At 46.1% G+C, this 17359-nt stretch overlaps 1 protein-coding gene across 1 annotated transcript; it reads left to right on the top strand.

Annotated features, from left to right (window-relative positions):
- The first annotated feature begins 2799 nt into the window (after positions 1-2799).
- FAM207A (family with sequence similarity 207 member A) lies at positions 2800-15747 on the top strand. The gene is made up of 4 exons (XM_032190165.1): positions 2800-2830; positions 7395-7548; positions 13396-13464; positions 15091-15747. The coding sequence occupies exons 1-4, from the start codon at positions 2800-2802 to the stop codon at positions 15215-15217; spliced, it is 381 nt and encodes a 126-aa protein (XP_032046056.1). The 3' UTR covers positions 15218-15747.
- Positions 15748-17359: the final 1612 nt, after the last annotated feature.

The raw sequence follows: 17359 nt of genomic DNA, 5'->3' as shown, positions 1-17359 counted from the left end.
CCATGAAAGCAGGATCCTGAGAATTGCCAGGGATAGTATGAAACATTTGATGTAGGAGGCAGAAAGGTGTTGCTGTTTTGATAATTTGTTTTTATTTAAGATGTTTCATACTGTACAGATGGGAGGGGAAAAAAACATCCTCACTAAAATGAATAATTGTCAAGTTACAATATGTGGATTACCCTCAGCTAATGTAAATGGTTTTGGTAACCTTTTCCCGTGAACAAAATTTCAAAGCCAAGTGTTGTTAAATTAGATGCAGAATGGGCTGAAGGGAGGGAGAGAACCCCAGCCCCTCAGATTTCATGGAAAAATAATTAAAATGGAGCTGCAGTCTGACTTCTGATCTCAGAGGTGCTTGCAAGCTAAATAAAAATAAAGACTACCTGGGGACAGCCTGTGCTGTTAATTAACTAACTGAATTCTGCCTCTTCTGACAGAAAAGTTCTCCAGTGAATTTTCAACGGCTTTGGCATTCACCACTGCCAAACACAGGAACACTGGAAGGTGCCAAACACAACTTGGCAACTTGCAACAACAGAAAAACCCCTTTTTGATGGGCAGGGAGGGATATACAAAATGAAAATATCATGGCTGTCGCGGCTGATGTGGTTTTTAATGTGTCAGACAGTATCCAAAAACTGTCGTAATAAACACCCAAACATCATTCTGTCAAGATTAATATAGGTCCATAAGATTTGACCCCCATACTCCCTTAAAATTAGCCCCAAAATGCAGATAGATTAGGCTGCCCACCTAGTCCATGTCCCATGGACCGTGGAGGGATGCTACCCTTCCCTGGCACTGCCCTGGAAATCTGCAGCTCAAGGCCCCAGTGCTGAGTGCTTGTAGAGGTTGGGCTCCTGCCAAGAAAACAGCTTTTGTGTTTCCTTAAATATTCTGCTGCTGTTTGGGAGAAAAAATAAATAAATATCTGAATTGATGTTATTACTAGAATTGGCCAGCTGGCTGAATTTTTTTCATTAACAAATCCCACTGGGCGCTGTTTTCCCAATGAAGTAATGAGCATGTTTTCAGACAAGGGGGCAAATCTCCCCAGTGCTTTTGCTTCTGCAATCTGAAACTGCTCATGCAGTTGGGATCTGCTAGAAATCCAGGGAGAAGGCTTCCAGTCTCAGCACCCACTCAGACACTATTGGGATGTGTTTTGCTATTCACATTTTGGCTTCTTGTGATCCATTATTGTTTCCCTGGCAGCGAATTCACAGGAATTTGTGGTGATGGTGTGGGGGAATGACAGTGGGAAGCTGGTTACTGGGGACATGCAATTACGGCAGGAGACTGGTGCCATGTGCTCGTGTTTGCCTGAATCTCTGCCACCGCGCACAGCATTGATCTTGGCTGGGGCAAGAAGTCAGGAGAGCAGCTGCTTCAGGCATCGTCTGCTTCATTCTCTGTGTCCTTTTAAAACTCAAACTCAACTTGTTGCTGTTGTTGCTGCCTTTTTGTGAAAGTCCCCCCGACTTCATCAGGCCTGCTCTGATTTTCACACATTGAAATTATTGAGTTCTGATCCTGCTTTTGTTTAAATCATCCTGAAAGATTTGAAGCTTCAGAGAAGTTGTCTTCAGTGAATTGTTTTCAGAGTTGTATTAAATTCCTTTATTCTTTTTGAATTCTGTTTGAAGGGGGGAGAGAAAAGACATTTTTTTTCTTTTCTAGGCTTAAGAGTAGCCTAAGGTGAGAGGAGTAGTGTTTGGGGAGCTTATTCCTCTATTAGCATTCCTGTAGCAGTATTCACAGGATGTTTCATGAGAAAAGTTGAATAAAGTCTTTTTTTTTTTTTTTTTTTTTTTTTTTTAAAAAAAAAGATAAAAATTTGTAGTGTCTGAAGTGCATCTCTAATAAGAACATTTGGGACTTTTTTTTTCCTTGGTATTGAATATCAGCAATTAACCGCTGTTTTCCAAATAGTGGTTATTTTAGTGTATAGTAGGTGTTAGCCTTTTTCTAAGCTATTAATAACGGGCTGCTACTTAGGGGTGCCACAAATCTGCGTTTTTCAGGCCATTTCCAGTCCTCTGCCTGCCACTTGCAGTCTGGGCAGAAGTTGAGGATGGGCCAAGTGCTTACGTGGGTGCCCAGCAGCTGTGTCAGAAGGCCTTCCTGCTGTCCCTGCATGCCTGCAGTCTGTATTTCTTGTCTTCCTGGTTTTATCAGTACACATATTTTCAGACTGAAGCTTGCTTTTTGCTTCCACTTCTGGAAACTGTAAGCGCTCTGAGTCTGTCCTCACTGGTTTATTAGATTTATCTTGGTTTAGCAATCTGTTGCTCATGCAGCCTCAAAAAGGAAATAAACCCAGACCTAACAGAGATCTGTGGCAACTTGTCTTGGTACATGGATGCCTGTGGAGTGATGAATGGTTGTGGCTAGCTTTCAGAAGGAGGTGCCAGCTACTCAGGCCAGGTTCCTGTGGGAATGCAGAACACGAGGTGCAAAATTCTCGTGAAAAGCCTTGAGCTACCAAACAAAACAGGGCCTATGCTGCCACTTCTGCTGATCTGATCTTATTGCTTTCGTATTTCTTAATTGACAGTGAGCCAATTTTGATTTGTTCAACTCTGAGTTGAGATGTGATGTAAGTCCGTGGGCAGCCTGTCCAACATACTGACACATCCAAAGGCGACAAAGGTTGAACAAAAGATTACAGACTCTGCAGGACGATCTCTGTAAAGTGTCCAGCAGAGAATTAGTGTGCAGAAGCCAAACTCTATCTCATGTCTCTTTTTTTTTCTAGGTTTAGAAGAAAAACCAATTCTTTCAAAAAAAGAAAAAATGAAGCTGAGGAAAGAAAGATGGCTACAGAGTAAGTACTCCTCCAAAGCACAGCTGTATGGGGGGACATCTCACAGGGTAATCCTGGGTAACCCTGGTGGATTTTTTTGTAGATGGGGTGTGGCTGAAAGTGTTGGGTTGTGGCAGGATGAGGGTTGGGGGTCAGGGAGTCTGAACACTTCTCAGAAACCTTAAAGTCTGCTTCCCACGATGTGGGATAAAAGTCCTTTTTTTTTTTTTTTTTTCCCCCCTCTCCAAAGGGCATTTACACTGAGATTCAGTCTGTGTCCTTGTTTTTGATCTTTCTCCATGTGCAATGTGACTACTTAAAAACCTTCAGCTATTTAAAGAAGACCTAGTGGACGGGATCCCCTGGAACACTGTCCTTAGGGACGAAGGAGCTGAGCAGAGCTGGCAACTCTTTAAGGATGTTTTTCATAGAGCACAAGAACTCTCAATTCCCCTGTGTAAGAAAGCAAGCAGGAAGGGAAGAAAAACAGGATGGGTGTGCAAGGACCTGCTGCTCAGACTGAAGCACGAGAAGGAAATGCACAGGCAGTGGAAGCAGGGACATGTGGCCTGGGAACATGTGGTACAGGGATGCTGTCCGGATGTGCAGGGATGGGATCAGGAAAGCCAAGGCACAGATGGAACTGAGCTTGGCAAGGGATGCAAAAGATAAGAAGAGATTCTTATTGGTATATTTCTCAGAAAAGAAAGGCCAAGGAGAGTGTAACCCCTCTGATAAACAAGAAGGGAGAACTGGTAACAACAGACATGGAGAAGGCTGAGGTACTCAACAACTTCTTTGCCTCAGTCTTCACTGCCAGTCCACGACTCTTGTTTCCCTGAACCTGTAGGTGAGGGCTGGGGGAGCAAAGCCCCTTCTGCTGTAAGTGAAGAATGTGTTCGAGACCACCTGATGGAGCTGAACGAGTTTACGGTGCCTGATGACACACATCCCAGGGTCCTGAAGGAATTGGCTGATACAGTTGCCAAGCCTCTCTCCATCATGTTTGAAAAGTCCTGGCAGTCAGGCAAAATCCCTGGTTTTAAAAAACTCCCATTTTAAAAAACTGTAGAAAGGAGGGCCTGGGGAACTACAGACCAGCAAGCCTCCACCCTGTGCCTGGCAAGACCATGGAAAAGATCCTCCTGGAAGCAATATGAAGGTACATAAAAGACAAAGAGGTGATCTAAGACATCCAGCATGGCTTCACCAAGGTGAATCATCTTTAAAAGTCAGGTCTTAATTTCTCTGTGCAGTTGTGTATGGGACCCACTTACAGGTGCCAGTGGGAGCCAAGAGTCAGGGAACCTCATCCTGCAAGCCAGTTGGAGGTGGTCTTGTTTGGGGACCTTTTGAGAGGGTGTGCAGGAGGCTTGCTATTCCTCACCTGGTGGAGCAGGGAACGTCACAGCTCCTCTCTCACTGGCATCTCTCTGCTGGCAGCAGAAGCAGCCTCTCCACGTCAGCTTCTGAGGTACTGCTGGTGGCATGGGGAGTAGCAGAGGGATTCCTCTTGCCACCTGGAGCTGTTCCTGGGACAGGCTTTTCCCTTAACACCTTTCTGCCCAACAGAACTGCTGACAGACTGTGTTTGGTGTTGAGCAATGTGGCTTTCTGCTGCACCATATGCTCTCTGCTCCTGAGCTCTCACTGTGCTTTGAGCTTGGGTCCATCAACCTGTCATTGCACCAGTCACAGTGGAGGTGTCTCCCCTTACATAAAAAAGATGGTAATTTAACACCATGACTGCTAAAGAAGCTTCTTCCCTGTCATTAAACAACAAATTCCGTTCACAACTGCAACTGTCATTGTTCCTGTTGAGCAAAAAAATAGATGGCTGTGGTGGTCCTAACAGCTGGCCTGCAGCTTTGTTTTGGTGCTCTTAAAGTTTTCTGTTTATGTGTATATCTAACACTGTTGGGGGAACATTGGAAGGAACTGCTAGAGCACAGCTGAGATGTTCCTGGCCTGATATCCTATCTCTAACGGTGACCAGTACCAGATATTGTGGAGAAAAGTAAGCCCTCAGCAGTTTTCTGTGACACAGAATCAACAGCAGAAGGGGTACACGGGACTTATGTCTTCTGCAAGAAAGAGGACGTGCTCCTGGAGCTAGGTGACAGCACTGCTCCCATAGTTCAGGTCAGTCACTTTGGAGATGAGGAGAGCCTAAAAGCATACTTCTTACACTCTTAATCATGCCCTCATGCTTATATGTCTTTATTGCATTAGTCTTCCTCAAGATTATGTATGATGCTTTGACCCTGCAATGGACCCTTTTCTCCTCTCTTGGCTCTAAAATTACTAAGCTGAGGGAAAACAAATGAAATGCACTGCCTTTGCTTTTCAAAGAACACTGAGATAGAAAATTTCAGGTCAAACTACCTCTGTCCAAGAAGATGCTAGTTCTTAGCAGTGCTTCAGAGACACAGAAGTACGTAAATTGTTGTCTGTCTTCACTTCCTCACTAAATCTATGGCCAGTGTTCTCTGGCAAATGCTTTACTGAGGGTAAGAAATCCCTGAGACTTGCTTTTTTTTTTTTTTTTTTTTTTTAATTTAAAAAAAAAAAAAAGCAAATTTTAGTACCAGGTGTGCAGCTTTTTATTGAGGAAAAAATGAGAACAGCTGGAAAGAGCTTATATAAACATCAATAAGAAAAACTGTTGTTACTAGCTGGCAGAACAAAATGAAATGATATTTCTAGGGATGGTGATTCTTGAGTGAAGCTTGGCATTCTAACATTGTCTCAACTGACTTTAAGGAGCTTCGATCAACTGAAGCAGAAACTCATTGATTTTTATTTGATGCAGATAACTTATTTCTTATTGTTGGTTTTGCCATATTTACTTGACCTCCTCCCCTCACCCTCAAAAGGGAACACAGCTTTGACTGCTGAAGTTGTTATGATTAAATTTCTGTCGTAAATCTTTCCAAGAGTTTGTCTCTTCTTAACCCAGGGCTGCTTTCTTGACATTGGATGCCAGGACCCTGAGAACTAAATTTCAGTCCATTAGTGCAAATGCAAAACTTGGAAAATTTTCATTTCAATAAATCATAAGAGAGACTAGAGATGGAAAAAAATTATGCAATGCTTCAGAGATTAGAAGTATGCACATTTCAAAATACATAGATCGTATGGCTTCTCGGACACAGAAGACTTCATAGGAAAAGAATTTGGGATGTTTGTGCAGAATCAGGTGTCTGAAAATTTTGAGCACATACTGTTTATGAAAGCACTGAAGTAGTCAGCTTCATAAAGCCAGACCAAAAAAAGAAGTGATGCAGAACAGAAAGCTGTGTTCTTGGCAGGGATTGCTGTGAAGAGAAGCATTTACAATCCAGATTTGTCACAAACATCCATGTACAGCAAAAATTGCAGTTCATCAAAAACTGTTGTTCTTCAACTGAAACAGCTTAGCTGGGGGGCAAATGAGACAAAAATACTGAAGGAACAAGCAGCTAGCGAGTGAATTTGAGTTCATCCTTCTTGAATGTAGGCAGCTGGGTTAGACCCAGAATCCCAAGTGGCATCTTGCCTGTGTTCCGTAGACCGGCTGCTTTCATGTTTCCACCAAAAATACTTCTGCTGATTTAGTCCTGCTTCTGTGGCCACATGGTATTGGAAGCCCTTGGCCTTCCTGTGTCGATGTGCTTGGCTGTGTAACTGCTGTTACTGCACTCCATCTTGTCCAAATGAGGAGTTAGCAGCTTAGCTTAAAGGCTCATCCTTGCAATATGTTCACATTGTGTTTGTCTGATTCAGAGGAAGATGGATGTGGTAAAGGAAAAACAGTGCTGACAAACTGGCTGCCTTGAGTCAGAAGGGTATGGTTTGCTGTGAGGAGCGCAGTGTGTCTTTGTCCAAGGCCATAAGCAGAGGCCTGCGCTTCTGGTGTGGCCTCCCATGCATGCGCATGAAGTAGGATTTCTCCATTGTGTCCCCCACAGCACCAGCCACACGGTTGTCAAGGCAATGTGGTGGGTTTCCAGGCCCGGTAGCATGAGGAAAAGGAGATGCTGCATCCTGCTGATCTCTGGCTGATTTTGGTGATGCCGCCAAGGGGTGTCAGGGACAGATGGGGATGTCCTGCAGCTCAGCTGGAGGTTTGTCACAGTGCTGGGCTTCTGTGGGCTCTCTGGGAGGAGAACATGTTCTGCTGGGGCTTGCCAGGAGGCCTGCTGGTTCCATAAGGCGTGGGCAGCTGCAGGACCAATTTCTACACCAGGGAGCCTGGAGGACTGGGGCAGGAGCCTGCAGCCTTCTATGCCCAGCTCCCTTGGCTCAGAAGGGAGACATCTGTAACGTGCTGGATCCTGATGTGCACACAGCCTTGGTCAGAGCTGCTGCAAGGAGATTAGTAAGCGTGGTTACAAGGAAAAGCCTTTTCCAAGGGCCCAGTTTATCCAGTGTATGCCTGCTTAAGCTCTACCATGAGCCAAGAAGGTGAGACCTTGACTTGCCCAGTCCTAAGTGAACAACTGAAATTAAATACTTCTCCCTTGTCTACTGCATGCCTGTGTGAGGAGATCATGGTTTGAAAAACATTTCCACTTACCCGAATAATGTCTTATTTCTGACTTAGAAATAGAAAGTGTGAAGCTAGCCAAGCAGAAGCAAAAAGCTGAAGCAAAACGGAAGGCAACACCTGTTGTGGGAGACATGCAGCCATTGATGGAAGCCCTACCTGAGCTCTCTGACCTGACCGCAGGTGTCAGGGACAGAAAGCCACCCAAGAGGTATGTGTCTTTTGGAATGGGCTGTGTATTTCTCTTTTTCCTCCAGGATAAAATGGCCTTCTGCTCAGCTTGTAGCTACTGGCACTGCAAGCTTGATGCCCAGAGTTAGGAGAACAGGACCTCATTCTCAACTATGTTTCACACCTTACCATGAAATCACTTTCTACAATAAATGTGTCTGTGGTGGGCAGCCCTGCTCAACCACAGCTGCTCTCTCACTCCTTCCCTCCTTCCCCCCCCACCCCAAAAGGGAACGGGGGAGAAAATACAATACACAGGGCTCAAGGGTTGAGATAAGGACAGGGAGATTGCTCAGCAATTATCATGACGGGCAAAACAGACTCAGCGTAGGGAGATAGTAAAATGTATTGCATATTAACTAACAAGCTAGAGAAGTGAGAAACAAAGGAAAGAAACCAAAAACGCCTTCCCCCCATCTGACCTCTTCCACTTCCTCTCACAAAGGCACAGATAATATTGCTTATTGGCCTGGCTCTGGCCATCAGTGGGGCCCTTATCTAACATGAGGCAGCTTCTGGATTCTTCTTGCAGAAGCCACCTCTGTGGCCCCCTGCTACCAAAACCTTGCCACGTAAACCCACTACACTTCTAAATCCACAGTTAAGAGAGGAACTGTATTGCTCAGGTGAGACTTGGTTTGAGACAGGCTGGGAGAAGTGGGATGTTCTGGGAGTTGCAGGACTGACACACAAGTGTCAAGAATGTAATGCTGCTTAGCCCACCTGTGAATTTGCAGTTGAGGTGTGTTTTTTATAATGAAAGTTGTTAACATCGCTGTCGGCAAATGGTGTTTGATGCTTCATCCTCTAGCAGGTTATATCTGTACTGTTCAAAGGGGATTAATTCTTGTTTTACAAGTGGTGAAAATGGGGATGGTGGCTTACCCAAATTCACACTGCCGTAGTGTGACAGAGGAGAGCAGATCTGGAGGGTTAGGATTCAAAGCACAATGCTGCCTGCTAGGTTTGTTGGCTTCCTTCCTGCCTGAGCCTCTGGCTGTGTGGAAGCCTGGCATTCCGTCCTTCCAGACCGTCAGGCTTCCTCCTGAAGCAATTCAAGCCCTTTGAGCAGAGCCTTACTCTCTGGCCAGGCTCTGTTCACCCTGTTGGCTTGGAATGTGATTTTGGGCGAGAGCAGGAAGATGTTTTTTCTCTTCCCTTTGCTGTACTGAAAGTGAAGAGCTGTTTCTGATCCTCTGACAGTAATACTTCAACCATCCCAGCCAGGCTTAGGGTACATTCCGATTGCCCTTGTGTTTTTTCCTTTTCAAGGGAAATGCAGTGCTATGCCTGGCTCTTCAGTCTGTGCTGCAACATCCCCCAGTGCAGAATAAAATCTCTGCATGATGCACAAATGCTCACACCTCTTCTCCAGTTGCTCACTATGGGTTAGAACTAGAGACTTGTTTTGACCATAATAAGCAAGCATTTGGATTAGAGAACAGCCAAGTATAAAGCTGCCTGGCAGAGCACCCTCTTCTTTGGTTGAAGATCAAGGCTGGAACTACCATGAAACCTCTTGTGATTTGCTGGATGCCCCAGAAATGAACTCTGACCCAGATGGGATGCCCAGCTACAGAGCATGGCTGAGTTGGCAGTTCTCTGTTCTTCTGGAAAGTCACCCCTCAGACAAACAGCAACTGAGTACCTTGCATCTAAGCATGGGAAATATTTTCTTCCTTAACTTGACTCCTAATTCTTTGAATAACTTTTTTTTTTTTTTTTTTTTTTTAAGCAGCTGTTCAGTCAGTCTGTCCTCTCTTTCAGTGGGAATAAGTAGCAAAAGTACACACACAGTACCTCAAAGCACTGAGAGTTGGTTGAGTGGAGTTCTGGGCCAGGGCTTAATCTGAGTGTAAGCAGGTGGGTTTGCCCTCTTTCTGTGATAATGTGCCACAACCATATATGTCGTGTTTAGGAGCTATTCTCCCTCAGCATTGTCTCCCAGCCCTCTTGGAGGCTGAGTCCTAGCAATCTGGGGAAATGGCTTGCAGAAACTATGTGCAGGGGAAATAAAACAGGTAGGTTGCTTCCTCTGGGGATTGCTTTCCCCATTACAAATATATATGTGTATATATATATATATATATATATAGTCTACTGTATATATAATCTACTACTTTAATCTGAAAAGACAGTGTAGAACTCAAAAAGGCTCAGAGAAGGCTAACAAGGATGGTTATGAAGGGTTTGGCACAGCTTCAGCTTTTGCACGGAGGGACCGCTTAGTGAGCTGGGAGTCCTCAGCCTGGACAGAAGTTGGAGACAAAAAGGCTTGGGAATGTAATAGTCTATAAAATCAAGTGTTATGTGGTTAGGAAATAGTTTGTCTTCTCCATTATGAGAAATAAGAGACATCAAACAAAGCCAGCAAATTGCAGATTCAGTGCAAGCAGAAGGAGGCTCTCTTGTTCTGCACCGTTCCTAGCTGAGGGATATTGTGGCTGTGGGAAACCTGTGGGTTCAGGTGAGACCTACAAATCCAGTGAGAGAGTGCTGTGGAGGGTTACTGCACATATATAAGCTGGCTCAAAGTCTCTGTGAGTGCTGGTGAGGCTGTGGCCATACGCTTTCCCTGTGCTTACCCCTCCCTGGCCATCTGCTGCAGAATTCAAGGCAGAGTACTGGCCAAAACAGTCCTTTCAGCTGACTCACTACAATCACTCCTCTGTTCTGTAATACATTTTATAGCAAAAGACGTGTGGTACTCATGGAAGATTTCTGTGCTCTTGCACAGATCTGTAGCTCGACATCCTCAGAGAAGCACTGATGGCTCTGTTTCTCTCCAAACCCAGATCTCATTGTGTGAGCATGGCAGCCCCCCTCTCTTGCTGGAAGCCTGAGCTCATGCTGCACTGCTGTGATACCTAGAAAGCCCAGTGGGGCTGTGGCACAGGAGGGTAGAGAAGTCCTGCTTTGGCTGAGAGTTTGGAATTGGTCAGGACTATCTGCAGGTGGCACAGCAGATGTGGGAGCTCAGCTTTGACTGGTGTCACACAGATTGCTTGTGACGTGTCAGCGAAAAAGCAGTCCCCCTTGGTAGAGGCATGAAGGAGCTACGGTGTGATTCTTCCATGGGAGCAGTCTGTTTGCCTGCTTGTGGTTTCCTGTACTGCATGAGGATGTGTGCGCTAAAGTGTTTGAAATAGCCAGAGAAAGCTTTTATAGGATTTGAATCATTACATAAATGAAGGGTAATACTCTGGTGATTTGTCAGCGTTATTAATAAAAGATTAGATCCTCCAGGAATTTGATCTCCTGCTGGGTAGGAGAGCATTACAGTGAGATTTTACTCAGTTTTATAATGGATGAAGGCAATGAAGTGTAATGAAACAGGGCTAGCATTCGCAGTCCAAGTGAGCAGGCAGCATGTTGGTGGTTTGGTGGGGGAAAGTAAGGCAACAACCCTTCAAACGTGTCAGACCAGCGGGGCAGAGCTGTTGCACAGCACTGAAAAGCCTTCAGAAGCACTGAGCCCTTTAAATAGTGGAGTGGCTAAAAGCAAAAGTGGGCTGGTGCACCCTGATGCAGGCCCAGCTCTCCTGGTACGCTGCAGAGGCATGGGTCCCTCTGGGGCCCATGATCTTGAAGGGCCTTGTGATGTACTTGAGAAAGGCTTTTATTCACTTGTCCTCGCTTTCTGCAGAGCTGCTCATCTTTGAAGGGCCTGCAATGGCAACTTGGTGGTGAATACAGAGTCTGCAAGCCCCTGCCCCGGTGACCATGGGTTGCCATCCAATTTCTGAAGGGATTTCTCCCTGCTTCCATGAGCAAGCCAGGCAGACTGGGACTGTGACCAGGAAACTGTTCCTGTGCCAAGTGGTTAATGAATGTGAGGAGAGCAGAGATGCTTCCTGCTTTTTCTGTGCCTTGCAATACCAGTGGATGCAGCAGCATGGTGAGAGCTGTTTGTGTGCTCCTGCTGATCGCTGTTCCTCATGTGCTGTCAGGTCTGTTGTGTAACGCCAGGGTGACCTCGAGAGGGACTGCAAGCGAGCAGTGTGTGGACATTGATCTGCCTGGCTTCAGTTTCCTTTGCAGGCTGTGTGCTGTGGAGGCTGGCTGATGCACATTCACCTTGTTTGGGTTTGTCTGGTTTGTCAGAGAGGTTTGGCACTGGGGCACACCATCCTGGGCTGGAGGGAAAGCAGATGTGATTGGGGCAGTGGCGAGAGCAGCCCTCATCAGCTTGAGAGCACCAGGATCCCCCTTGAGGAAAAATGAAATGAGACAGGATTGAGAGAGGGAGAGATGAGGAGGAGGAGCAGGAACTGATCAGGTGGGGAGGGATGATGAAATGGAGGGGCATGGAGCAGGTGGTGAGGAGGAAAGGGAGAATGGGAAAATAGCAGAATGAAAGCGTGGAGGGTAGAAGGTCAGAGAGGAAAACAGAAGGGGACTCTTTTTTTTTTTCCCAAAACACACTCTCAGAGGTGACAGCAGGGAGAGTCAGGTAGTCCTGCTGTGGCCAGGCTGGGAGCCTGGTGCACAGATTTAGTGTGGGATCAGACTCCTGCCTTTTGGTTTATTTTTGCTGTGTTGCCCAAGGCTTTATGTCATGTGATCCTTTGGTAGGAGCAGCCATAGGCTCTGAGGCTCTGACACTGCAGCAAACAGTGCCTTGTGCTGTCCCTTGCTAGTTCTCATCTTCAGTCAGATCCCTCCTTCCCCTCCAAGGTCCTGATTTGCTCTGAACTCGGAGCACCTGCATGCAGAAGCTCTGCCCATCAGCTGCCAACGTACCATTGCTGTTCTAGTTCAGCAGCTTTTTTTTTTTTTTATTCCTGCTCTCTAGTTTCCCCACAGCTTTCCTTCCTTGTGCATTTCAAGTCCCAAAAGCAGCCCCTGCCCTTCCTGCACGTCCTTTGCTTCAGCTCAGCAGTTGTCTTTATTACAATTCTCTACTGCTGCCTGGCATGAGGCATCACATGCTTTCAGCACCTGTGCAGAATGGGATTACACCTCTGGTCTCCTTGGACTTTGCCCAGCAATAGGAAATGGGTACAGAGAGTGCAGATCTATGCTTGCCGCTGTACCTCAGCTGCACATTGTCCTGTGTTCCTGACAATGCATCAGTTGTCTAGAAATTTTATGGGGTTTTTAGGGCCTGTATTTGATTGCAAAAGAGAAGGCTCTGTTGTGCTTTCCCTTCAGCTAATGTGTTTGCAGCTAACTTCTACTGGCAAACCTTTGGTGAGGATATGTGTTTGCAGGCAGAAAGGAATACGGCAATTCTTAAAATAGAAGTGATGCCTTATATGAAGTGATGCCTTATATACCAGTGGTCCCACTGCAGGACTGGTCAGTAGCAAGGCTGGCAGCTTCCTATTCTTGCTGAGTAACCATGGCACTGCCTATAAACTATGTGTACAACTGCTAGAGCTCTGCAGCATGAGCAAGGAGCACAAGATGTGCAGGGTTAACGTGTGACTGGTGGGGAGGGGAAGTTCGTTGGGATCTTCTCTCTTAGCAACAGTATTGGTCTGACCTGGAAGTTACAGATAAGCAGAAATCAGGCATCCGGGCGTGGCCATCTAATGACCCATTCTAGAGCTAAGTAATCCGATTTTTCTTTAGTTCATTTGCCTCCTGCATGTTCAGTCATGACTCCAGAGCTGTCATCAGTTTGTGGCGGAAGGAGTTTGTATTTCCATTACTGTCTGGCTGTGGAAATAATTGCCTTTCGGGACAATTTCCATGCAGGACAATTACCTGTACTTTCTGGGAAGGCAGATGCAGAGTCACTGGATTCTTTCCATCTCCTCAGCAATTGATAAATTATCTCTCCTCTATAGCACTTACTCACTTCTGTTGCTTTTCTCCACAGGCACGTAAAAGCAAAGTCAGAACCCGTGGACTTCTGTCTGATGAAACAAGCTCAGAAACACAGGCTTTTGTAAGTACTCAGTTACCAGATGTCCAGTCTTCCTGCTCAGCATCGCAGAATGGTTGAGGTTGGCAGGGACCTCTGGAGGTGCTCTAGTCCACCCCTCTGCTCAAGCAGGGTCACCTACAGCCAGTTGCTGAGGACCACATCCCATTGGATTTTCAGTATCTCCAAGGATAAAAATTACAAAACCTCTCTGTGCAAACAGTTCCAGTGTTTCAGTCTTAACACACCTGAAGGCCCTAGAACTGGTGGCAGCTTTGAATTGCCCCTTTACATAGTGCAGGCTATTTGCAGGTATCCTTCTGTTTCAGTCCATACCAGACTCAGTCAATTCTGGATGGTTTCAGTCCATTTGCACTTCTGTTTCATATAACATCTAAGAGAGCACAGGAAGCTGCACTTGCTCCTTAAAGAATTCATTTTTCCTGTCTTATTGAAAAAGAAGAACCTGGTTTGGGCCTTCTGTGTAAGGTCTCTGGGCTTTTAGGACAAACCCACACCAACTGTTTCTACTGGCCACAGTTGTCTTGATTTTTGGCTGTACCAAGTGACAATGCACATGCTGTGTCCCGCTGTGTGGCACAGACAACGTGGTTATCAACCAGGAGGTACGTCCCTTTTCTCAGCTTGCTGAGCTGGGGCTGCAGCACTCAGCTGTGGCTCCGTCTCTTAAGACACTAGGCCTGTGTAGTTTTAGATGATACACTTCTGGAAAGCCTTGAGCGGTTGAGGAGCTCTTGTATGTCTGCAGTCGGCTTACAGCTGCTCTGCTGGAACACCTCTGGAATGTCAACTTAAAAGCCTTACATCCCTTATGGGGACAGCTGTGCATTGGCATTTGCCAAACAGTTTCTTGTGAAGTGAAACACTCAATTACTTTTGAGTAATTCCTGGAATTTGCTAAGATTTTAGCAATTCCTTTTTCCTCTGTATAATCTACTGGATATTTTATACCAACACCAGGCATCGAGAACTTCATTGTCCCTCAGCGCAGCTCTCCTGGAGCTAGGCCCTGTGCTCTGAGAGTGTTTGCTTTCTGTGATGCCGTCTTCTGCTGTTTCCGTCAGTTCTGGGCCATTCCGCTTCACACTGGGGCTGAGAACAGTCAGTCTACAGATCCCAACATTACTCTTCAGCACTCTGTGAACATCCTTTTCTGCCTGAAACTCCCTAGTATCTGTGCTGCAATGCCTTTTTTGCTCAGTTCTGCCTTTCTGGATGAGCCCTTCCTTGGCTTATCAGAGAAGCTGAAGGGTCATGGCAGAATCTGCTTCTGTGCTCATGCACTCTGAAGCAGTTTTCATTCTGTGTGGATTTACCAGATACCCACAATCTCTTTTTCCCAATTTGCTAGTGAAAAGCTCTGAAAATTTTCCAAGTGATGAGGGACACTAATATGATAGTTTCTGTCTGTGACGTGAGATTGAGCTGCAGGCTCTCACAGAGCTAGCAGCAATTTGAGCATTGTTCTTGGGAAATTTAGGTCCATTTCCTGCATCATTTCTTTATGAGGTTTACACTGAGGGCAATTCTGTCTGGATAGAAACCCACTACTTTATGAGCTTTTTTCTTATCTCCTCAGTTCCTTTTGCATGAACCAATTGTGTGTTTGTTTTTTTTTTCTCTCCTCAGAGAGAAGGAAGTGGCACGGTTTCATGAGGTCATTGCAAATCCCACGTACAAAGCCAACCCCCTCATGGCCATCAGTGAGCATCTCTCCAAGAGGCTGAGGCAGGAAGAGGAAGGTAAACCCTTCTAGGGCATCAGCTGGGACCAAATGTGCAGCTGGAGCTGGTGCAAGGGCTCCAGGCCACAAACGAGCACACATCACTAACGTGACCTCTCAGCCATGTCAGTCCTCTGAAAAGAGTCCAGCGTATTCTTAAACCCCACAGTCGTGTTTTCTGTCTGCAGGAATAATGCAGTTCTCTCCTGACAGTGGCGGCTGCTCCTTGGCCAGCAGCCTGCAGAGAGCAGGGTGTTCTGCGAGATCTTTGTGCAGACATTAAGCTCCCTGTGAAGTGTCTTGACACCTCTTCTCTTCTTGTGAGCAGGCACAATTTCTTAACTTGTGCCAGTGGCAATGTATCTGCATTTTCTTCCCTCTCCTCCCAATCCTTGCTGACAACTATGAAAAGAGGTTCACTGCTATTGTTTTGGGATTGTTTAAGACCCCAAGCCCTGAGGCCCAGAAGGTTGTTGTAGATCTGTGTAAGGACTGATGCTGCTGTTCAGAGACATTGTTTTATGTGAAGAATTTAGCTTTGTAATAAATGCATTCACACAGTACTGAGTTTGTCTGGCTCTTGTTTTGGTAAGTACTAATTGAAATATGAGCTTATTCCTATCACTGCAAAAATTATGTAGAAGAATGTTTTTTCTTCCAAGTGTATAGTGAACCGCTAGACTGCTGCTGCAGCATGCAACAGAAGACACCTGAAATCATTGCAGATTGTGTTTAAGTCACAATAAAGGCTTGCTTCAGCCCAGAAGAGGTTCCCTGGCATGAGGAGCCTGCAGATGTGTGGTCACCCCAAATGAAGATGGAGACCATGGGCCTTGAGGACATGCTCTGTGCAGGCAGTGTGGGTTTGTTCCCAGCAGTTGCTCTGAAAGCAGCAGAGCTAAGGAATCTGAGTCTTCCCCTCCAGGCCCTCCATTCCTGGTGCCTGGGACTTGTGCCAGAGAAGTCCCCTGCAGCTCCCTCTGTGCCTCACGCTCCTGTGAGCCAGGCTGGACACAGTGACGGGCAGGTGGCCCTGGGACCAGGACACTCTATGGCTCTACTTTCACTGAGCTGCAGCCCCAGCTCTGAAGTGCTGGCCTGTGGCTGCTGTTGTTGGTTGTGGTTCCCAGCAGCACAAGATGTGACTAAGATATAGACCAAGCTGAAGTTTTGGGGTTTGTTTTGTCCATAAGCATACTGTTAACCCATTGTCTCTAGGAACCAGCTAGCTCTGTCTTGTAGCTAGCTGGCTCCTGAGAAAGACAGGATCCTCTGCTTAAAAGGAGGGAAGGCAAGAGAAGAAGGTGAAGACATCCAAGTACAAAGGAATATAAAGATTGCTCCTCTTGTTTTTGTCTTCTTGTTCACTAGCAAGTGAATAGGGCACTCAGCATGTCTGGAGGGCAGGAGGCAGGTAAGAAGGCTTTCATGACATGTTGGAGGACGTTTATTGCTTTTCTTCTGCACTATGTGGGAGTTCGCAGCTCTCTTTGTCTTGTTTTTTTTTTTTGTTGTTGTTTTTTTGTTTTGTTTTGTTTTGTTTTAGATACCTTTAGATGCCATGTTTTCATATCACGTTAAGAGAGCCCTGGCCTCCTTGCAGGGCCAGATCAAGCAGTGGCTGTTCTTCACTTCCTTCCTCACTTCCTTCCCTTGCACTTCCATTTACAGCACTGGTAATGTGCCGCTCTGCTCTGTCATAAAATGGTGAGATAGTTGGAGAGAAGCCGTGGGCAAGTTTATGAAATCCCATCCTGGGTTTTGTGCTTTGGGCATGATCTGGCTGCCTGTATCCCTCCCCTCAGAGATGCAGGCTGTGCATTCTGACTGTGCTCCAGCAGGAGCAGTGGTTTTGTTCAACAAGCCCTGATTTCCTGGGCATCGTGCCTGACTGACAAGACCATCCTTTAAGGCCTCTGAAGGGTTAGTTGGATGGTCCCATGCCCATTTACTCCACGCCAGTTTCTTCCTAATAACTTGTCCCTGGGGTGAAAAGAAATCTGAAAGGATATCATTTTCTGTCTTACCAGATGATTGGTTTCCTTCTCACAGACAGGTCCAATTAACTTCAAGTTGAATTATTGCTTGGATGGCCTGATCTGCAGTGTTAGGGCAGATTCTCAGCTGGCAGAAGAGCTAGGTACAGGTAGGCTCTGGTGTAGATGTTGCGTGGGT

This window comes from Aythya fuligula, chromosome 6 (assembly GCF_009819795.1).
Source record: "Aythya fuligula isolate bAytFul2 chromosome 6, bAytFul2.pri, whole genome shotgun sequence".
NCBI classification, from domain to species: domain Eukaryota; kingdom Metazoa; phylum Chordata; class Aves; order Anseriformes; family Anatidae; genus Aythya; species Aythya fuligula.
Note: the sequence above shows the minus strand (reverse complement) of the source record. Positions and strands in the feature narration are given on the sequence as shown.